The sequence below is a fragment of the Chelonia mydas genome, chromosome 11 (assembly GCF_015237465.2).
Source record: "Chelonia mydas isolate rCheMyd1 chromosome 11, rCheMyd1.pri.v2, whole genome shotgun sequence".
Classification (NCBI taxonomy): Eukaryota; Metazoa; Chordata; order Testudines; family Cheloniidae; genus Chelonia; species Chelonia mydas.
In genome coordinates, this window is record NC_051251.2 from 52,509,648 (window position 1) to 52,533,610 (window position 23,963).

The following is a 23,963-nucleotide window of genomic DNA, read 5'->3' on the forward strand; positions in this document are numbered from 1 at the left end:
TTTGAAACAGACTCCCCCGCCAATTCTTGTTATCAAATGTCAACATTTTAATGTGACAGGACAAAATTACATTATACAAACCAGAGCTGCACAAAACAGTTGACACCAACAAAAAGAAAAACAGAGATGTCATTTCTAAAAATCATCATACCTTTATATACTTCCTAGAATGCTACCTGCTTTTAGCTTTCCCCTATTTATGGCTGTTAGGCATTTGGCACTTAGCTTAATCTTTGAAAATTAAATCTAAAATAAAAGTAAACCTCTATTCCAAGAAATAAGTGTACCTTAGGGGTGTGATCTTGCAGAAACAAAGCCATTGACCCATCCGTTTCAACCACATTCCCCAACATGTCCATTATTAGCCTAGATAAGTGTGTACAAATTCTTGTACCCATAGATGGAGACAAGAAACAAGCAAAGCTCTTCTGCTGTCACTCATGCTGCAAAGGGGACAGGCTGACCGTGCTTACAAGAGTGACACGGTTGTCATTGGTGGTTGTCTGATCTAACATCCCTTCTAGAAGGTGGCGGCTGAGTATTTTAATTTCTTCTTCAATGCTCCCTGCAGGAGGGCTGTGCCCTGTAGGCAAGGGGACAGTATGGCAGAGTTCACTGGGATAAGATAAGTCCTATAGATGGAGAAGCTGCAGATCAGAGGGTAGGTGAGCTTGCCCACGTTCACACCCCAATTTACTCTCAGAACTGGGAGTAGAACCTGAGGCAATTCCTAACTTTCTAGAGCGGAGAAGGAAAAAGCACCATTGAGTGCCCACTTAATACAAACCCTGAGGGGAGGTGTGAGTGTATGGCAAACATGCAGGAAAAGAAACTTAGCTCAAGACTTCCTGAAGCCTTTTGCCATCCTATCACTTTAAGAAGCTTAATATAATTTAAGTTCCATTTGTTTGGTGGTATTTTAAATAACAGGCTGTGACTCGTGAGGATAGCTCAATGGTCGAAACAGCTCAAGGAATCAGATAAAGTCTAATTAGGTTGTCATTAGGAGTGCCACGTAGCTAAGGATCCCTACCAACCACTTCCTGTGCAAAATGTGTGGAGAGCAGAGGAGCCATAGAGTCTGTACATTCAGTGACCCTTCCACCCCCACATATTGGTCTGCGGGTGTGAAATCCTAGGGGTTGGAAAATGGAATGGAGAGCTGGGGATCTGTGGAATCCTGGCCCAGAATCTTGCGGACCATGCCCAGTGGATGGAGTCTTCCACTGCACTGGCTTGCAGCCTATGGCAACCCCTCTCGTGTAGCAATGCTGCAGGCCTAGTAGCCATGCTCCTTGACTCACTGACTTCAACTGTCCTCTGTCCCTCTGCAGCAGGTAAGTAGGAGCTGATGCATTTTGCAGCAAAACCTGCTGACTCTTGCAGGCCCGGCAGGTTTGAGTGTCACTTAGTGTGACTCCACATCCTAGCCCACCTGCATTTTCAGCTGAGGCCAGTTAGGGTAGTGATATTTGGTGGAGAGGAAAGTTAGCCTCCAGGAAGAGGGTACCTGCTTAACCCTGTTCCTTCTGTGCAGGCTACTATCACAGTAGTCACTCTCCCCATCTCTATTCGCAGCTCTTTGCACTGCTCAGTGGTGGTTGGGAGCATATGCACTTCGAGGATAAAGAATAAAATTGCAATCTATCGTTTTAGAGTTTGCTATATTAGCAAAGATTCTCTAAATACTGCTTTGTCTTGTGCTTTTCTGGATTTAATTAAGCATGTGGCGAGTGTTTTCTCTCTTTATTTTAAATTCAGTTTCTAATTAAGAGCTGACCTTACTGAAAGATGCTTTGTTCCCCTTTCAGGAGCAGATTGCTAACCATATCTACAGCCCAGCTATTTCCAAAAACTGGAGCAAAAGGAAAAATGTAAGCACAGATGAAGAGACATGAAAACATTCTCTTGCTCTCCAGGCATCTTTCACCAATCTTACTCTCTCTTAGCATGAGAAGTTTTCACAACCAAGTGAGCTGATGCTCTCATAAATCCTACACCAACTTAATTTCCTTCTCCCAGTCTTCAGGACTACAAAATAAATTCCTGTTAGGCTAAAAGAAGGAAAATGGAGAAGTGTGAAAGGTAGCATACAGACGAAGGCACTTAGGACTGGATTCTGGCAGAGCGAAGGGGCCTAGAAGTGGATGTGAATTACAATCTTAGCATAATGCAGAAAGTGAAACTAATGAAAAATAAAGTAAATGTTACCAATTTTCAGTTACGAATTTAGGAAAGAATCTTTGTTTTAAACTGTTTGTTTGTTCAAAACTATTTGCAACATGTGCATTCCCTTTGGACAGTCCATCAACTTGGGCTCAAAACTTATCCCTGTCTTTGTTACCAAATGAATGGATTATGTACTCACAATTTTTTATGTTGGCAAAGTTATGATGTCTTGTCTTTTATGAATAACACTCTTATCAGCATGACTTCTGAGCACCTTACAGGTTTATACTAATCCTTAGGTGTGATCTATACTCAGACCTGACTTTTTTCCCCCCTCTCTTTCTGTCCAGGAGGAGGTAGGATTCCTGGGAATTTCACTTTGCTTTTCTATTCTTGGTTCAGTCTCTTGCTGGAAAAAAATCACGTAAATCCAATGTTGACGTTAGGGAATAAATGTCCTAAGGGGGGGGGGGGGGGAAATGTATTCCTCCATGTCAGAACACTCCTGCTCATTCTAAAGGTGCCATTTATGAGTCCTTTCTTTGTCGTAAATCCACAAGCACAGTTGGGTGGCAAAACACATAGGGTCAGGTGCTCCGTAAGTACGATCTGATGTCTTTATGCCACTTTAAGCCATTTTAGCAGATTAATTGGGACTATATGCCACTGAAGTCCATTAGATCAACTCCATGGCTGCCCTAGCTCATAACTGGGGTTAGCACGGCACTCGGAATCAAGTCATTGGAGCAGTACTCAGCCACAGGAGAGTATCGGCCCCTGAGAGTCAGTGAGTTTCACTGCTTTGCCTTGCAGGTTTTTCTTTTACCAACTTCAGTGAGGCTGTGAATCCCTGTGTGAACTGGAACTCAACAGTGCCTCTCAATATGTGTAGCCAGGGCTGGATTAAGGCAATCCAAGCCCCTAGCTGCACCATGACACAGGGCCCCCCTGAAGCCCTGCCTCCACCCACAGTATCATGATCTCCTCCCTTCCCAGATAGGCAGATGGCAGCAGCTCGGATCTCCTAATTCCTTGGGAGTAGCAGTGGTCCCCTCCCTGGAGAGTCAGGGGTTGCAACAGAGGCTCTCCCTATACTTACCTTAGCAGCAGAGGAAGGAGTGTGAGCTCAGGAGGTCCCTGGTTCAGTCCTTCATGTGTTGGCCAAGATGGTGGCTGTCACAGATGTAGTTTATCAGAAATAGGGGGACTGTAGCTCCTCCAGCTGAGATGAAAGGATTGGAATTTGATTCTTGTGGAATGTATGCCCAGTCAGTAAGAAAGTGGTAGCACCATCTTTCTTTTAATAGATGGAAGGCACGTAATCTGTGTTCAGAAACTATGAGACTGAAGTACATAGGGGTGGAGGGGACATCCTGAATCATCAAGTCCAGTCCTCTGTTATTGTAGCCCAACTAGATTTCCCTTACTATTCCATTTGGGATGTTTTTTCTTTGTATGTGAAAAGAAGCCTTCACTGAATATGACATTTAAAACCGTGAATCCTTGGAGGATGCATAAATATCTGTGACAGTGATGTGGCTTTTTTGTGTCCAGTTCCATTTAAATGCTAAGCCCTCTCCATGGGTGAGGAATTCAGCAACCATTTTGTTCTCGGATTTCAGTGCAGACTGTCGGAGGAGAAAGACACTGTGCTTGCTCGTGGATGCTTTACTTTTGTTTTACTTTTTGTACTGTTGCATTCATAAGCTAACAAAGGCCACTGACGCAGAAGGTCTGCTGGCATTTTATGGGAAAATATAAGACTGTTGGCAATGAGTGGGGATGCAAAGCAAAGATCTCAGAGGAAGGGAAGGAGGAGGGATGAGGTCCCCTAGTAAAAATTAATTTTAAAAAAGTCAAATGGCCACTTAGTGGAAATGTAAAATCTTTTAAAGTTTAATGAAAATGTTTAATGAAAAAGAGGAACTGTGTTGAACTGAAAAAGAGAAATAGTTCTGAATTACCAGCCTATTCTTTTCATTAAATATAAATAAAATAAAATAAATTTGGGGCCTAAAATTACTTGACATTGGCCCCATAAGAAGTGCAGTTTATAGTTTCCTTCTCCTACTAAAATGTATAAATGTATTATGAATATAAATGCACCCATTATTGTATGGTCTTGGCTTTGTTACGAACATTTGAATATAGGTTTGGGAATTTTGTGGGAAAGTCAAACTTGCAAGTAAGTTGGTATTCCAGTATTTACCTTTTTTTTTTTTAAATATATTGGCTCACGTGTGCATGCAGTGTACATAGGCATTAAAGACACAGTCCTGGGATGAAATCCTGGTTCTACTGAAGTCAATGGCAGAACTCTCGTTGACTTCAATGGGGCCAGGATTTCTCCCGTCTCATGCATTTTACAATCTGCTATGCAGACACCAAACAGATCATTACAGACTCCGGTTGGGATCATAACGTGACTTCCTCTTCTACTCCCTTTTCAGCGTTCCTGAAAACCAGTTTGAAGAGATCACAATTCACCTTCTATATTCGGTGTTGCAAACATTCCCCCTGCGTCTGTGAGAAATCCATGTGCTGCCAGCATGTGCAGCAGGAATATAGCTGGAAGCATTAGGCACCTCCTTTTAAGATCTGTAGATATGATGTGTGATGTGAACACTTTGGCATGGGTTTTCATGCTGGCATCCTTCCAGGCCAAGAATTTCATAGGGAAAATGACGTCTAAATCACTGAAACTCTGCAATGCCTGGAATGTGACCCAAAACTGCGCGCTCTCCAAAGAACAAAGTGTGCGCGCGCCCATTCCTTTAGCACAGATATGTAATTAGGGAAAAGTTAACAGCTTTATAATTTTAGTCTTTGAATTGGCGTTATGCGGAGACCGTGACAATGGACATGAAGACAGAAGTGAGGAAAAGACTGTACAGCCAGCACAGCCCTGGCATGCTTTGAAAGCTTGTTCCTTCAGTCCAGATGTTCTAAATCACATGTGGAGCAGTGTTCGTGGCCAGATTCTGTTTGAAACGAATTGTTGATAGTCTCCTGAGACAGCTTGTGACAAACTGTGTAATAAAAATGCTAAAGATAGCAAGTTATTCCCTGGAAAAGCTGAGTTCCCACAATTCAGTGAGCTGGGAAAATTGTTGAACTTTCTTTGGACACAATGTGCTAGTTCCCTGCTCTTGCAACCTTTCTGGGTCCCCTCCTCTTTGTTTATAATCATTTCTTTTTCTACTAGCTCCAAGTAACCCTGTCCTCAATCTTTACTGTGCAGATAGTGGATGAATTTACCATTCTTTTACTTTTTTAGAAAAATAATATAATCTCGCACATTAGGAAATGCACTTATTAGATTCAAGCAATGTAGCTGTTTGCAATCAGTTTGCAGTTGTGGCAGGAAGCCTTTCTGTTTCTTGGAAAGCTAAACTGTAGGAAATGTATGAGAAATAGACAGAAAAAACTTGCTAAAATACAGCATCTTAACACAGATGTTTCATGCCACAGAATAAAAATAAACAGTCACAGCAGAATTCCTTGTTTTTTCACCCTTGAGAGAATACATTATACCTATTACTCTTCAGTCCCGCCAGGATTGAATGGGACCATTTTTGGCATTTGTACATTATATGTTACTCCTTAAATAGCCAGAGAGGTAAATATTACATGAGTTGGACAGTGGCTTTCTCCCCACAACAATGAAGAGTGAGGGCCCACCTCAGGGGTTTGGGGTTTTTTTTGTTTTTCGTTTTTAATAAAAAAGAGGAAGGAATTTTTGCAGTATAGTAGCAGAGAATTTGCTAATAGCTATTCACCACAAAAAAAACCCAAACTAAATCAAAACAACAACCTCCCCCGCACTAAGCCGGGCTTGATGGAAGACATGGTATAGGGAATTGGTGGTAATGTGCTGTAGATATGTTCACTGTGGAGTTCAAAATTCAGCTCATGTTAGTAGTGACCAAGAGTTGTTACCATTTGATTGCCATTCAGTGACGTGTAAAGTGTGTTGGTGGTTTGACTCCAATCCAACTACTAGTGAAGTGTCCACATTACAAAAACTACCTTCCCCTACTGGCCCCATTTTTTCCCCACCCCCCAATTCTTTGGTCATGGAATTGGCCACAGAATCCACCACCTGGCACAGGAATGTCCTCCAGAATCTAAATTTATGTTTAAACCCTCCCCCCCAACATATCTAGCCTGTGTTTGCACCATTAAAACACGAACTGTGTGTAAGTGAGGCATTGTCTGCCTGAGTCTGCAGACAGCCCAAAACAACAACTCTGCTGTGTGAACTGCCCCATTCATTTCATGTAGGGGTTAACGCTGAAACTTAACAATGGCAGCTTGTATCAACATAGCTAACAATTTCACCGCTAATTATTTTAATAGAAATACCTGGTTCACATGCTTGTCCGACAGTCCCAAGTCACCTCTCATGCTTTAAGTGCTAGATCCTTAGCTGGTGTAAAAGGGTATATCTCAATTTACTTCAATTGAGCTACAATGATTCATACTAGCTAAGGATCTGTTCCAGCCTCTGCAGTGCACTTGAGTCTTGTCAATATAAAAATCTGAGGCACACAGAAAATTTAGAGGCCGATTGAAATAACTTGATGGTAGTATGATGAGTAATCCAGCCATCGTGTGTCATTCATGTTATTGAATTAAATATGAAAATACTCCAGTCTCTGAAATGAAGTTGATGCAGAATTTCCCGTTTGCTGAGCAGCAGCCATGGAATTTAGGCCCAGCTTGGCACAGAACACATGGGGCCCTGAGGGCAGTGCTCATAGGGCTAATAGGGCAGGGCAGCCCATTAGCAATGTAATCTGCTCGCAAAGTGACTCAGAGTTCTGAACCCACCAACACAGCGGTCGGTCTCAATGCCTTCCTGCTAAGGACTCAGATGCTGCCTTAAATAGAGCATATTCTGTGGCAGGGAACTGAGGTTTATTGTTGGCTCTCCGTTTGCCCACACTGCCCCCGGCCTGCTTGTTTACAGATGGTTACAGGTGATGATTGCAACCTTTTCTTTCCTTGACTGTGTTCAGAGCTCTTCTTACTCCTGACTCAGTGAAATCCTGGCTCCATTGAAGTCAATGGCAAAACTCCTATTAATTTCAATGAGACCAGGATGAGGATTATTTTCAGTGAGACCCTCGCTCTCCTTTGAATCCAGAGTTCATTCTCGTTAACGTACCTCACTATGCTACATCACTATGCTACGCTAATGTAAATTGCTATGTCCAGTCCTCATCATCGGAGAGCACAGTTTATTTGGCAGAGGGTAGAAATTAAAGGGAAAATCACAAAGATATTCACTTCTAGACAGATTCTGTGACAATATACTGTTAGGTGGACACCAACCCTGTGCAGCGAAGTATGAAAATATAACTTACACCACAGATGGACAAAATGTCTTTCCCACTGGCAACATGTGACAAGCATGGTCTCTCTCTCTCTCTCTTATAGATGTACCGTTTTTATCTCATTTGTTTGATATAGAAATGAAGGATATATTCATTTTAACATAGGATTCCATGGCCACTAATAACATTTGTTCCTTTCCATTGTTTAACCTCAGTTTCTTCTTTTATAACATGGATGTTTGACTAATATTGTTTTGTTTGGGATTATTTTTTTTTTAATTGGTTTGCTTGTTAGTGTTTACAAGGGTGCTAATGTACATTTTACATCTACTGATTAAACCAGGCCTAAAACATCCATGGGTTTTTCTTTCAATACTTCTCTCTTTGAATGGTCTGTTACTATGCAAATAAGCATGGTTCCTGTTTCCAGGCAGGCAAATTGGCTACGTAACATAGAATACACAGTTTAGCGTTCCCAAGGTGTATTCAGTTGTTAGGATTCATATAGGCCTGCCAAAGCACATAGTCACAATTCAAAATCTTTTTGTGATTGGGTGAAAATATTCAGATAGAATAATGAAAGCATTTCAAAGTATTTCACTCTAATAAATAATTGTTTGGTGTGTGTGTGTTTAACAAATATGGAACCAGCAATTATTTATATTTGAGATAAAATATACTTTCTCTTAGCATGAAATTAATACAAATGCTGTCAGATGTGTTGTGAATCCGCTGAGGAGTTAAGTTCTTTTTACTCACAGGAAATGGCAGATAGTAAGAATGTGTACATCTTGACTAGGTACCAGCTCCATTTTTGGTGAGTCTTGTTTCATCTTCTGTTGCTGATTTCAATCCCTGTGCATGATTGCTGACTGTAGCTTGATAGAATTGTTTATAAAACGGGCAGTGCAATTACTCATGTATTTCTTCACTGCAATATTCTTCCATGTTGCGTCAATGCAATAATATGTTAGGGAAGGAATAAAAGCAGTCGTCGTAGCAGTAGTCATCATATTGGTAGGATGTTTGCAAACATATTCAGTGATAAAAAGAGCACAGAATACTCCATACTTGTTACACTGACTTCTACACTTACCAGTCTTCCTGCTAGAACCATTCTAAGGGGGAAGTAAATATTTTATTTAGCTAAAGTTAAAGCCAGGTCAGCTACAGCCAGTATGAGGGTATGTTATTGACTGCGTGTTTAAGAGCAATTGCGCAGCCAACACCTTGCCGAGAACATGTCCCTTCGATACGGCAAGGTCAGCGATGCTACGCTACATGCTATGACAAGGTCTCGTTGCCAGTGACGTTCCGGTCAGACCAATAGGGTAGATGATGATTAAGCAAATGTCACCCTGTGGGTAAATACAGATGTGTTTATAAAGGGCTTGATCTTCTGTTGGTGCTTAGTGCCCTCAGGTACCATGGACTTTAAAATTAGTCAAAAGGAGATGAGGGCACTCAGCGCCTGGCAGGATCTGGCCCTTTATAAATGGGGCTCTTCTATTTTCCAACTAAGTGACTTTGCTTATCTATCATCTACCATGTTGGTCCTAATGTTCACACTGGAATATCCCTGGCAACACTGGCCTTGTTTCACACTATTATAATAGATTTGCTGACAGGTAGCTCAGTTAATTGGATTTCCCGATTAATCCTGCTCTCATTAGGCGGAGTAGACGGTATTAAAGAAACACACTGAAAGCCTTGGTTCTAAGAAGCACTGCTCCTATTCTATTCTATATGAGGACAGTACTGGCCAGGTAGCTGGGCGCTCCCACTGCCCTATTGTGTGAACTTCTTTGCACCTGGGTTTCCCCCACAGCCTTTGTCTGTCTTGTCTATTTAGCTCTTTTGGGGCAGGGACAATCTCTGGTTTTGTACAGTGCCTCACAGAAGGGGGCCCCAATCTCAACTGGGCCTTCTAGATGTTACTGCTATATAAATAGTGTCCAGATGGTCATCCACAACAAGCAGCACAGATAAATGTCTTCCAAGGAATCACTTTTTTTCGTTGCAGTTTACAGTAATGCGTGAGGAGAAAGGACTGGTACTTGCTCCCACATTTTCTATAATCCTATGAGAAATGTGGAATAGTGTTACACACGTGTGTGTTCTGTTTAGGCACTTATACAGTGTCCATCACTTTGGGAGGAGAAAATAGATCCTCCAGCGATAAAATCCAGTTGCCAGACACAGGTTTTAACTAGGGCTCTTGTTCTTTTAGGTATCTAACTGCCCCATCGCCAGTTTGTTTCTGTGGCACTGTCTTCCTCTGGGTGAAGTTCTTTTATTTAGTTTAATTTAGATTAATTTAATTTAATTATTTTCAAAAGCTGGTTGGTAGCAATTGGCTCACTGAAGAGGATGCTTTCCCACCTGTGAACAACTCTTAGATTGGCAGGGAAGGATGCAGAAGTCTCCACCCATTCATGAGAAAAGACTTTGTTTATGGGCCAAATGCTTTGTGCTCTGTCTGTGCACATGGGTTTAGGTTTGGGGAAAATCAGTTATTTATGTTCCTTGTAGTCAATTTCCTTAACAGCAAGGTCTGCTTACCTCCAAAGGATATCATTATTGTCTCTTCAGTGCAAAAGTTTGGGTAAGTTTTACTTTGTGGACAGGGCATCTTCTTGAAAGTAAGTTTGAATACACAAAGGAGATGAGAAATGTGGTACCCTTATCTGCAGGAACTCCCGAAACACACTCTCATGTCTGGAGAGCCTAATAAGAACTAGTCGTCGGCCCTTTAGCACGTTCTCTTTAATGATTCATGAGCTAAATCGGATTGAGTTGGGAACTGACTATGGGGTGAGCCTACCTTTACTTCCAGGTTCTGTCTTTCTTCTGAGGTATTTGATGTACAGATGCCTCCTACTTTGTTTTATACCAATAATAGGTTGCCTCACAGTCTAATTTTGAGTTTATTGTTTCAAGAAAGAGGGGTGGTCTGACCACAGGACTGGGAGCCAAGACTGTCCTGAGCTGTAATGTACCACTGAATCCTTTCGGCTTGGGGTAAGTCCATTAGTCTCTCTGCCTCAATCTCTCCCTCTGCAAACTGAGGAGAATAATTGTTACTGCCCGGGGGTATTGTGAGAATTAACGTTTGTAAAGCAGTCTGAAAATGAAAAGCATTATTCCCAGGGAACACTTCCTGCTTGAGATGAAAATCATGCCCACAAATGGCCCTCAGCTTTCCTCCGACTCCTGTGAGAATTTATTGCTTGTGTTTCTGCTTCTGAGCATGGTTGGATGGCTTAAGGAGCAGGAAATGTTTGCCCTGCCTTTTTATCAGACAGCTAGGTCTATGAGCCTGAAATGGTCAATAAAATGGGAGAAATATCCAAATTCAGATTCAGCCTGTCTATAACCTCTCCACAGGTACAAATTCTTAACCTGATAAAGGGTTACATTATTATTCTTTTTAAAAAAATAAGCCAGGAGCAGCACAATTCAAGACAATAGGTGACTTGAAAGTGGAGTGCTGGATGCTAGGTAACTGGATAAAAGGCTGCCAACATTGAAAGCTGTAATTATGAAAAGGTTAATGCATTCAAGCAGAGTTAAGTATACTGGGTTATTTGTTATATTGCCTGCTAAAAGCTTTGCCTGCCAAGGAAAGGCAGGGTCACCCAGGTACTCCTAATACCAATCTATCCATACAGAATTGACCAAGGACAATTGAAATATATCATTAGCTGCCGTTTTGGCAGTCCAACCTCATTGTAGGAAAATTGTTCAGTCTGCATCATCCCCTGAGAGTGTCAGCTTTGGATTTGATGTAGAAACCCACAAGATACCTGATTACCCAGCAGTGTTTTCCCACAATTCATTAATATATTTTTCAATGTGATTTTACAACCCGGACTTTTTAATATCTGAGTCTCAAGCTTATCCTTCAAATCAACAATGACCTAAAATCTTGTAAACAAATGTTATTTAGCTGGGAAGGGAGATTTAATGTCAACATTGAGTGCGTTATTTCCATTTCCTTTTGTTTGCAGGACTGGAAAGAAATTAAGACTGTTTCATGCCCGGTGCAGATGAATTCATAGACAACACAGTAGCAGGAGCTAAATTACACCACAGTCTGGAATGGTCTCTCTGAAATGGTTATGTGAATTCTCTTTACTGACAAAGCTGCTTCAGGAAGCCTGGGGAACACTGTTCTTTATTTCCCCCCCGAAATGCTGAGATTCAGTGTAACTCATTTACAGATGTAGGCTTTTTAAAAACTGACAATGCTGCTAGGTGTGTTTGCATAGCTGGGGTGATAGGTGGCAAATAGTAGTGACTGATGGGCCATTAACAACAGGTGATATTAAAGGACAATTTAGTAAGCTGCAGGGAGCTGATTGGGGCTTGCTGCACAGATAAATGTTCCGTCCTGTCTTTACATTTCTTTCTCACTGAGCTGGAAGAGGAGGTAAGTAACATGTTAATTATGGGGTAGATCTTCAGAATTCCCTTCCTTTGCAGAGGAAGCTAAACTAAAATGTTGCAAACACCGTAGAAAGGACAGAACTATAATACAAAGAGACTTCTTCCAACACCTGTGTTAATCCATTGATACTAATATAGCTACTCATGTTTTACATTGGTGTATGTTCAGAATTAGATTCGCAGGGAGGTTATGTGTAGAAGATAAGACACCATCTGGCAGGGAGGTAAGTGCCCTCATCAAACACTGGGTGCTCAGCACCTCACAGGATCAGGCCCAAATCAGGTCTTGTCTACATTGGGTTTGTAGCTGTACCAGTGCAAACCCCTACTGTAGATACAGTTTAAACTGGTACAAATCTCACGGCACCTGTGTAAATTGTGTCTATGCTAGGGGTCTGTATGCGTGCAATATACCCAGTTGCTAAAACCCCAGTGTAGCCAAAGCTCTAGATCTGACTTGGACAGTGTGAATCCTGTGGGATTTTCCAGCATGGATTTCTCTCCCAATGCAAAACTCCTGTCACCTGGGGGTACATACAGTGATGATTCTCAGGGCACTCAAGACTGGGAGTCACCTTGTTACCCCCTGCCTCGGGTGTGAGTGAGTCTTGCCTGTGCCTGGCTGGGTGTCAGCTCCCGGACACCACCAGCCTTTCAGCCAATCAAGTACTCTCTTTTGGGCTATGCCAGTCCTGTCTTCACCTTGCAGGTTAACGATAGGTGCAACACAATCCCTTTGAATCGTTCCCCCATAATATCCAGCCCCTGACACTGGCTACTCACAGAAATTCCATCCTAAGGGTACAGTGCACCCCAGTTTTACTAGTAAGCCACGCTGCACTTGTAGGTTTAAACATAAGTAGGTTTATTTAAGAGATGGTAAAGACTTAACTACAAGTGAGAGAAAGTGATGGAAACAACTGGTTACAATATGAAACAAAATCATAAATCACCAACCTGGGTCTACACTTATTCATAGTTACCTTTCCTATCCAGTAAAGTGGGTCTCTCCCCAAAGATCAGTCTGTTCCAGAACTGGCTGGCTTCACAGGAACCAGGATTCAATTTTTCATTAGAACACCTTGCTCCTCAAGATGTTGTCTCAGGGAAAGGATTTAGAGGACATCTCTCTCCTTTGTGTTATACTGAAAAAGCCTTTTGTGTCATTTTAGGTCATTGCTGATGTGAAGGATAAGCTTGTGAATCTCTTGTCTTGTAACAATCTCTTGTTCCTTTCTTTTTTACCTTCAAGAGGTTTTGATTGTTTCCAGTTGTCTCTGATGGTCTTCCACTGAAAGTCTTGCGACTGAGCAAGGTGAAACAATTGAGCCTTGCATTGCATCCCTGGCTTAATAGGTGGGGTGACAATTCCCTGCTGACTGAATGGGCCATCATGGAGACATATTATCCCCTGGTGATTAACTTTTACTCCAAGTCCATAAGGCGTACTTTCCATATAAATACATTATTCTTTAAATATTACCTGTACATGCGCCTCACAATGATTATGAATTTTGACAAGTTATAAGCTTTCTGTAGATACCTAACATGTTATATAGATGAATATCCATACGACGTGTTTGGGGCAGTGAGCTTGTCAGGTCTGAGAGCGGTTTGCAAAGAACAATGGGCCCTTTGCCAAGAAACTTCTGTGACATAATATCACACGATTCCTTTAGACCAATGGAACCGATCTGCAGAGGTGCTGGTAAGTGGCCGTTGGATATATTTATTGTGCAGTTCTGAGAAGTGTTTGAATTATTTTTCTGTTCCTAAAGAGGAAATATGCCCAGTTTGAGAAAAGCTCAAAACATGGCAGACAATAAAAATGAGAACCAACCTGGGAAAAATACAAGAGTATTGTAAAAGGATGGGTAGGAATGTATGAAAGACCAACAAGTAAGTGATAGATTCTAGCAGTAATTATGCAAGTGATTCTGTTGTCTTTTGAGTGCCTGGCGAAGTCTCTCTTGAATTTTGGCTGATTCTGATCTCATTCACAACCGTTCTCCCACTAGTTTAAGTGAGATCAGAATCAAGTTCAGTGTCTTTAATGGGGATCTTTTATGACGTTTATTTTAAAAATCAGTATTATCCAATTTGTAACTGACGATTTTTATGGTCTCATGACTCCACCCACTGCTCCGAGATCATGAGCAAGTGGCCCTCTGAGATTACCAACTGCATGGAGAAAGAAAAGAGTACTGAGGGGTAGCATTACAAGCCTCGTGCGTCTCATTTGTATCCGTGTCCTTTTAACCCCAGCTGCTTTCCCAAGTTACTCAAGGGGGAACATCCTCTTGAAACATTAGTCATGTGTCCCATCTACCCATATCCTGAACAGATGCAAATGTTTAGGAGAATTTGTTGCTGAGGTCAGATGAATAGCTCTGGGTTTTGAACCTTTAATTTTATTAGCTGTGTTCTTTTTTTTTCTTTTTTTTTTAAAAAGAGTAGAGATGACGTAATGCAAATGGGTCTTACAGAGCCTGAACAGACTCTTTTGAACTTAAACTGCTCATGATCCATTGCAGTAGAGTGGAAATGGGATGGTTTTTTACTCTGCTCTGTGCATGGAAATCTAAACTGAATACACAGCACCCGTATTGGGGTTTGGGGTTTTTTGGGGGTGGGGGAGTGTTTGTTACAAGAGCAAACTAGACCACTGACTGCCGGAGTAAACTGCATTTTTACCAGGAAGAAAGCAATTGGGCAAAATTCCCTGTCAAAGTTGCTTTGTTACTGAAAAAAGGAACTGGGCTCCACACCCTGGCCCCACGGGAAAAGTTTCCTTCACTGTGAGCTCTCCCTTTGAAGTCTGTCCTGACCCAGCCTATCTAGCGGCATAGGTTTGCTTTTCACATGTACTCATGTGTGCAACTTTTTTTTTTTTTTTTTTTTTTGAGCACGGAGAGATTTTCCAGTGCCCTGATATGGCCCCTTTCCCTCTCCTCACCCTTGGTTTTTGCATGACTACTCTTCTGAAAGGCCTGTGCATCATCAATTTTCAATTGTGATAAAAAACAAAACATACAAGCTCTGGAGAAGTGTGCCTCTCACCCAGAGGAATTGTTTGTAATTTATAACCCTATGGCCAGAAGTTGTAGAATGGAAAGAGCTGTCCACTCCGTCTATTGGTGAAAATTTATGCCATAGAGAGCTTCATTTGCATAGGCTACCTACCCACAATTCCTCTAGTGGCATTGAGGAGTCACCATAACTACCATGGGCTTGGATTTTGGGGGCAGTGAGCTCCCAAAGATGCTCTGAGGTAGGGATAGAGTTATTACTTTGTGGCAAAGAGCTCGTTTCCAAGATGGCCGAGACTGCTCAAAGATCCTGACTGCTCTTGGCTCCCCTCCTGTGGGGACTTTACTGTGAGAGGCCATGCAGACTGAAGGTGCCACTGCAAGAGATGGAGTAGACGAAGGGCTTCACTGTAAGAGCCATTGCAGAGGACCATAGCTGAGCTGTGTGGACTCAGGTGAGGCCCTGCCTACCCAACACCTTAACAAAAATGAATCACTGTCACTGTTACAGGGCCAGCTGCCACTCCGACCTCTCCCTGGGTGTGTCCGTGCTGCAGTCGTAGGTGTGATTGCAGCAGGGGCTGGCATACTCATACTAACTTTAATCTAGCTAGTGCAGCTAAAAATAGCAGTGAAGACATGGCAGTACAGGTCCATCCAGGACCCTGGGTTCATACTTGGGTGTAAGCCAGCACTGAAGCCCACAGCCCATGCAACTGCGTCTTCATGGCTATTTATAGCCGTTCTAGCTAGGTTAAGGCTACCATGAGTATTGCAACTGTGCTGCAGTCACACCTCTGATTGCAGTGTAGATATGCGGGTCTCACCTATGACATGAGCCCAATGCCCATCATCAAAATCCCAGCTCCTTTTCCTCTTGGAACTGTTCATGTCAGACCTCATGCTTTTACCTTCCTTGGGATGGAATCACACTATTTTTCCACACTTAGACCTGGTCCTAAACTACAGGACCCTGTGTATTGACGGTGCTTCCTCAGCAGGTCGGAGTGGATTCCGCAGCTGCGGTGCATTCCTTCAAGGGTCTGTAACCAGTAGATTACAGTGACCCAAAACAGTTTCCTAAAACAAAAGCATTGTTTAGCAGCAGGAACAAAGCATAACATAAGAGAAGAGGATTTTCTAAACAACAAAAGGTCTACACACATCTCTCTTACCTGCATTATCTCTTAAATCTGCCGCTGTACCAGATGATTGGTGGATATCTTTAAAAAGGCTCCAGCAATTACAGGCAGGGCCATCCCCTAGCTATTTTGGTGCCCTCCGCAGCCCCTCCGCAGGAAGTGGAGTGACCCGGCCTCAGCCTGCTCCGCTCCCGTGGCTCCCAGCAAGTGCTGGGGCCGGTCCCCCCCCCGGGCTCCTAAGCCTGGGAGCCAGGGGAGTGGAGCAGGCTGGGGCCGGATCACTCCACTTCCTGCAGGAAGTGGCCAGCCCCCCACCCCTCCCGCAGAGGCCTGGGGCCAGCCCCACCCACCCCCCAACGGAGGTTTGGGGCAGGGCCCCACGCAGCCCCCCCCACTCCCACCCGCAGAGGCCTGGGGCCCCAGGCTGCTCTGCTGCCCTGGCTCCCAGGCTTTCGGGGAGAGGGAATTCACCGGCCCGCGGCTGGGAGCCAGGGGAGCAGAGCAGGCTGGGGCCGGGTTGCTCCACTTACCATGTCGTGAGTGCAGGGTCAGGCCTGGCTGCAATCTTCAGGGGAGTGGGGGCGGGGCTGAGGCAGAGCAGGGGCAGGAGCCTGGGGAAGAGCTGGAGCAGGGGCTGGAGCAGCTGCGCAGGGCACCAGAAAATTTGCATGCTTTGCATGTGCGTAAGGACGGCCCTGATTACAGGCCAGTAAGCCTAACTTCAGTACCAGGCAAACTGGTTGAAACTATAGTAAAGAACAGAATTATCAGACACACAAATCAACATGATGTGTTGGGGAAGAGTCGACACGGCATTGTAAAGGGAAATCATGCAGCCTCAATCTATTAGAATTCTTTGAGTGGGTCAACAAACACGTGGACAATCACTAAGCCGGGTTAGGTGGTAGTGCCTCCTGGCATGACCATGCAAGCAGCTTCCTTGGGACTGCAGAGAAACCCACAAAGAAACACTTGAACTACTGCTACGAGCTGATCCAAACTGTGAGAGGGGTTTGGTGGATGGGTGAGGTGGTTTAGCCAAGGGATTATCACATTCTCACCTGAGGGTGGGGAGGGAATTAGACTGACTACTGCCAAATTCCTGAAGGGAGGAATATATTTTACTTCTGATTTGCATATATATTCTGTGCTTGGTTTGACTGTGTTCCCTTTCCACTAGTAAGGATTTCCTTATTTGTACACAGTCTGAGTGCTTGTGAGTGGGGAAATTCTGCCTGTTAAGGGCAGCTGGGGAGAGTGCTTTTAGTTTGCCTCTGGGTGGGGCACTGAGGCTCAAGCCAGTTTAGTTATTTGTCAAGAGGAACCTTAGATATATTGAACTCAGCCCTCTTTGCTGGCCTTAATCACCTGGCAGAAGGCTTACACAAGGAAAATTGTTGCATGGACTGGAGAACACAGTTATTTTGTAATTAATGACAGCACTGAATTCAGAGATGAATCACAACAAATAGGAAGGCACTGAATGGATTTATAAAGCTCTCCCATTCATGTGCTGAAACATGAAGGCTTTTTAAGTGCTAGGATTTTTCCTTGTATACAAATGACTGTAAATGGTGATTGAACTGAAGCAAGGCTAGCAGCTTCCAAGATGCTGCCACTGAATTTGGAACCCTCTTGTAAGTTATAAGGGGATGGAATGTGAAAGTACAAACTCTGTAAATGTTTCGCTAAGTGGGAAATCTTCAGCATCTTTCAACAATAAGTCATAAGTAATAGCAATACTATCACTTAGCACTTCTCATCTTCAGATCACTTTACAAAGTCACTAATGCTGAAAACTCCTCAGTGAGGTAGGTAGGTATTCTCATTTCATAGATGGGAACTCTGAGTCAGAGAGATTGAAGGAGAAAAAAGGGAAATCCAGTTAAGTACAAATGTGAGCACTGAATGCCCCCATACCCGGGCTGAGGATGCCACTCAGAGAAATGATGTCCACCCACATCAATGGGTGAGGGAAATGGATGAGGCTGGCTGTGAAAGGGGGACAGTCCTAGTAGCAAGAGAGGGAGACACTTGCCAAAGGCCCATGGGTAGCTCCTCCCCCTGGGAGTCGCTGGCATCCATTGGCCAGCTGAGGGAGAGGTGCTGATTGGCCAGCATTCCCCAGCTCCCAGGATTTAACTCAGTGTGGGGGCCATGTGGAGCCTCTTTTGGCTCCGCTCCAGCAGCCCACACTACCCACCTGAACTAGGAATGGGAACCCAGCCTGATAGATGCTGCAGGTCTCGCCGATTGCCTGTTCAGGGGGTCTGGAGGGATTTTTTTTTTCTCCCGGGGCTAATAGGCAGAGGACCGGGGATCTTTTTGCCTTCCTCACAGAACCTGCAAGTGACGGTGGATTGAGTAGGGAACACGTTTAGTACCTAACTGAGGCATTGGGTTGGTGGTGGTTATTCATTGCAACTTGCGGCTGGTTTCCAGTGCGGTTAGGAGAGTAAAATGAACAGTTCCAACAGGAAAAAGAGCTGGGATTTTGATGATGGGCTTTGGGCTCATGTCACAGGTGAGACCTTGTGGCCTTTGCGGGCTGAGGTCCCCATTCTGCTGCACCCTCTGTGCTCCTTGTGGGGGTGCGGGGAAGGGGAAATGAGGACTCAGAGAGCTGAGTGCTGGGGAGCAGGCTGAGGAGAGCCTATCCTCCATTATGGCTTATATGGTAAGCAGCCCTGTAACCCTGGCACCAATTACGGGCTGTATGGTAAGGAGCACTGTAATCTCTGCACTAAAACCAATTAAATGCCTGGTACAGGAGAGTATGGGAGATGGGTGCATAATGCCTCTCCCCGTGTTAAAATTTAATAAAATTTTCAGCCTGCCACTTAATTCCATGCATGTGTCTGTCCTCCTTTTGCCACTGTGTCCACATCAAATACCTTTCTAAAATATCATGATTGACAGAACAATGTGACATCACACATGATAATTGTGATATCACAGAACGATGTACGTTACTATTTTATAGCATCTGAAATGAGTGCTAGGTTCTTCCCAGAGGTCAGACACAATCTCTGCCTAGGATAACTTCAGTTTACATTTTTTCATGTGGCAAAGTGAATGAGGATGATCAAACAGCAGGCAAGGGTTGGGAAGGATGAGGGCTACAGCAATAAAATCACATGAAGGCTCAATGTAGGGAGGTGCATGTCATGGGACAAGTAATGAATGACATTGACCTGTAGGCCTCAGAGAAGAGGTGAGTTTCCTGGAGGGATGTGAAATGAGGACAGTGTAGTGGCTGGGTGGGGTTGGGCATGTATATTTGGTGTTGGGATCAGAGCCCATGGGCTTGCTCAGACCATGGTGTTACATATTGCTCTTAAACATGTCTGTCTCTCTCTCCATCAGCTCACTGATCTTCAGCTTGGTGTGGCCCTTCTGGAAAATTCCCAGCACTGCTTCCTCTAAATGCTTTCAGCATCCAGGATCCTTGGGGTGGTCTGGGTAAAATTACACTCTCTGGCACATTCCTCTGTAGCTGGGTTCTGAACCCCCTGTCCAAGGGGCTCTGGCAGTAGGCAGAACTATTTTAAAAAGGGAAATTCTGGGCTGCAGCTAGCAGTGGCCACCATGTGGGGTGCAGGCAGGAGGTCTGCGGGTGCCTATCCCTCTCTGAGCACCTAAGCTGGGGCCTGTGGCAGCCTGGCACAGAGGAGAAGAGGCACAAGGGAAAGTGGCCAGAGAGGCCAACAGCCCCTGCAATCAGTAACCCCTTCCTCACCTAGTGGGCCCTTCTCATACCTCACCCAGCTCTCCTCAACCCAGGGAATCCCCTTCTGGTCCCAAACACAGCAACTCCTCCTGCTGTCCCAGCTCCTCACCCCAAGATGATGTTCTCCTTTCTTCTTCCTCCCCCAGCAGCCCCTCTCCCTATTCCCAGGGCCTCCCAATGCTCCCCACTTAACTTTGGGATCTTTGGAAGAGAAGGGCAGTGTCTTCCTGCCTCCCGTTCCATCCCATTGTCTTCTGAGGGCAGCTGACTGGCTCCCCACCTGCCACAGGGGGACCCCTTCCTCCCTCCCAATCCTTGAGGACGGCAGATCTTCATGGGAAGGACAGCTGTCTTCCTTTCTCCTACCACTACCACATGGTCCAGCCCACAGACGGACCATGCTAAGGAACCTTCCTTGTGCTGAGAAATCCCATCCAATAGGGATGGGACTCCCCAGCAAAGGGTAACCCAGCCCCTCTCTGCCTGCAACCTCCCCAGGTATTGTGCCTCCCATCCTGCCAGATACCCAATCACTCTTCCTGCCTAACAGCTCCCTGAAGACCTACCCAGCCTCCTGCTTTCCTGTCTCTCTACTTCTCTTCCATGCCATTAGCCTTGCTTCCTTCCCTAGCTTCCACCCTACTTACACTACCAGGTTCCCACCTCACGACTGAGTGGGAAAGAATTGGGAACACCGGGGGAATGGGGGAGTGGGCAGCAGAGACTTGTTGGAGGACAATGAGGGGATGCATTAGAAGGCAAATGCCCTTAGGAACTTGAGCTGGGAAACTGAGACCACACTGGGGCTAGGCAGGGAGCACAGAAGGATTCACTGGAGGATAAGGCCATCTATGGAGTGCAGTAGAGTGTGTCCTCTGGATGTTTATCCAAACCTCCTACTTTAACTCCCAGTGGACAGTCAAATGGAGAGAAACCTGGAGGTCACCGAGGGGAAGAGAGAGAGAGGGAAAGGGGATAAACTAGAGTCAACACTGAGAAAACAAAAGGGGAGCTGCTGTCTGAGGGGAGCTGCAGCGTACGTGTGGTGACAGACTTGCTATTTGCCCTCTCAACACCCTGGAGGGGACCGCCTTTTCTACTTCCCCAATGAAGACAGCCATAGGGGAGGTGGTTTTCTTTAGGGACAGATTATAGGAGAGTGTCATGGGATGGGGGGTAGTTGGCTTCTGGAAGTTCAGATGAGCATCCACACTCTGGATCTTTATCCAAACCTCAAACCGCCTGAGAATTCACTAGAATACCCCATGGACAGCATGTCCCTGTAGAATTGATCCCCGCCTTATGTAGGTGGTTGCATCCATGCTGGGGTTTTCTCATCCACTGCAGATGATCAGTATGAATAGCCACCTAATGGAGACCGCTCCCTTGCAATTTTACAGATGCACTGCCTTGCGGGGACTTTTCCACCTTTGGTGGCACTTACCTCCTGCAGTGAGATCTCCATAAAAGATGTTCCCTGGCACTCTTTGCTGAGAATAAAAAAAAGCTGAAATGTGCACAGGCACTAATGACTCCATAAATCCATGCCCTCCGGTGCTGAAACTCAAGAGGTTATATTTTTATTGAGATGAGGAGACAGTCATCTCACAAGGAACGCATTTTCCATCATGCAGCAGAGAGACCATTTTCTGGACAACCCTTTTGGATTGAAATGTACACTGCTAAGGGTGGTTTTATTTAACCCGCTACTTTTATAAAGCTCAGAAGCTTGAAATCAAAATTTGTTTCTTAAACAAACAAACAAAAAAATTGACCTTGCTTCTTGCAAAGCCATGTGCACTGATTAGTGAAAGATGGATCCTGGATGGTGAAGCTGCTATTATTGATTTTGGTTGGTTTAAACAACAACAGAAGCGTTTGTCTAACAGGATGTGACTGTGGGCTTGATACGTGTCTCTATGGGAGCCTTTCCATTGACTTCAGTGGAAGTTTGAGTCAGGCTTCATTTGAATAAGGGAAACGTTAAAGATCTTATTAAAAGGTCTTTTAGGCGCTTTCCCCCATAAGTGAAAGATTCTTTGCAAGTGGGGGTTTGGCTATGGAGATCTATAGCAGAGATTTGGGGCCTGGTTTAAGAACAGTTGCTAACTTTTTATGTGCAGTTCTCAGGTTCCTTTTGGAGCTGGAAATACAAAATGTCCCTGTTTTTAGCAAAATAGCTATCATTTTCCAGCTTTATGCAGCTCTGATTGAGCCCAATCCAAAGTTTTGGCCCTAGAATCAGATCTGGATTTTGAACATCACAAAAGTTGGAGACTGTTCAGATCCCAGGTTCCAAAAGGAGGGAATCTCCCTCCAAATGAGTGAGGTAAGGAGCAACCTAGGAAATGGTGTTTGAAAACAGGCTGAAGAGCAGTGGGAAAGAGCTTAAAAAGGTCTCCTCCAGCCCCCACAAAGCCCTGGCCATGGCCCCTTTTATAAATGCTATCAGGTGACTCAGACTCAAGACGCTTTTTGGCAGAAAGGAATCAGGGAGCAGCACAGAAAGTCAGCCACATGGGAACTTCAGAGTTTATTATTGTCCGTTAGGGAGTAGGTGACACAAAGATCTTTGCTGCTATTTGTCTCACCGTCTCATCCGCACACTGCCGCCTTCAGGCTTTGTGGTGAAGTCCAAACCTGCCTGCTGGGGAGACCATCTCCTTCCTGCTGCCACTGGCAAGTTGATGGTACGCCAGTGTTCCCTGTGGTCAATGCTTCTTTAAACAGCCCCATTCGTCATTCTTGCCACTAGCTCAGCATGGTCCCGCTACCTTGAAATCCAACCTGCAGCAGCTTCATAGGGTGGTTGGGCCTTTAACCGTCTTCTAGCAACATGTGGTCACATCATCACTTTAAATCTTACTATCAGCTTCATGTGGCTGTTGCACCTGTAAATGACCCTAGTCCTTTCCAGCTCCTCATTGTCAATATCTGTTTAACATGCAGCTTCACAGGGTTGGTGCCCCAGCTGTCCCTGCACATGTCCTAGGGCTGGAATATATGCGGGAGCCTTGCCCTTTTAGATATCCCCTTTCAGCCAGCTGTTCTTGGTCACCTGTCCCACCCCAGGCCGGGAGGCTGGACTGAACTGGAGCAGCTGGGCAATGAGGGTTTTGCAGGGCTCAGGCAGAGGGGGAAGACCATCGGGGTAGAGGACCCCCTTCTTCTGGCGGCGGGGCATGCTGTGGATGTGGGTATCATCAAAGGGCATGCAGCCGGTCACCATTACATAGAGCACCACGCCCAAGCTCCATATGTCGTACTTCTTGGCGTCGTAGGGAATGCCCAGCAGCACCTCGGGGGAGGCATAGGCAGCTGATCCACAGTAGGTGGTGCTCAGATCTGGGTAGCCATGTGCCTCCTTGCCAAAGCCAAAGTCAGTGAGCTTTGCCCGGCGGCCATCAGAGGTGAGCAAGACGTTCTCACACTTGAGGTCCCGGTGCACCAGGTTCCGGTCATGAAGGTAGCGCACGGCACTCACAATCTGTCCAAAGATGTCCCGGGCCTCAGGGACACAAGGTAGTTTCCCCAGCCGCTGCACCAGCTGGAGCAGATCAGTGGACGCTGCTTCCATCACGATGTAGAGTTTCCCATTGCAGACCTCGATGAATTCAAAGACCCGCACGATATTGGGGTGCCGGATCACCCGCAAGATGGAGAGCTCCCGTGGTAGAAACTTGTGTACAAAGTCGGGGGGTGCCCGGCGCCGATCCACCACCTTGATAGCTAGCGGGCCCTTGTACTTGGCTGAGGTGGCCACCCTCACCTTGGAGTAACTGCCCTCACCCAGGGTCTGGCCTAGCTTGTAGCCAAGCTCGTTAAGCAGTTTGTCTCCTCCGGAGGTTCTTGACATGGTGCAGTGTGGCTTGATGGGTTCTGATGGGCTTGATTGGGGCTGGTGTTTCCTCCAGGGATTGAAAGCTTTAACCCATTGTGTGTGGCAGCTGTTGACTTTCACCCCCTCCCATGTTCCCACTGGGTACTTGGTCCAGGGCCATCCCTGCTCACCCGGGTATTGTGATGTGCTAGGAGTGTCATGGGCCACTCCCTTTGTGCGTTGCCAAGGGTGTCAAGTTAGCTCCCTTTCCTTCCTCCCCTCTTT

At 45.1% G+C, this 23,963-nt stretch overlaps 1 protein-coding gene across 1 annotated transcript; it reads right to left on the bottom strand.

Moving 5' to 3' along the window:
- Window positions 1-22,880: 22,880 nt before the first annotated feature.
- Window positions 22,881-23,714, bottom strand: LOC102940479 (testis-specific serine/threonine-protein kinase 6-like). Its single transcript, XM_007069909.3, has one exon. It carries the CDS (start codon window positions 23,712-23,714, stop codon window positions 22,881-22,883), a length of 834 nt encoding a protein of 277 aa, XP_007069971.2.
- Between the last annotated feature and the right edge of the window lie 249 nt (window positions 23,715-23,963).

Excerpts from the sequence above, each read along its gene's own strand:
- LOC102940479 (XM_007069909.3), bottom strand. The coding sequence starts at position 23,714 with ATGTCAAGAACCTCCGGAGGAGACAAACTGCTTAACGAGCTTGGCTAC.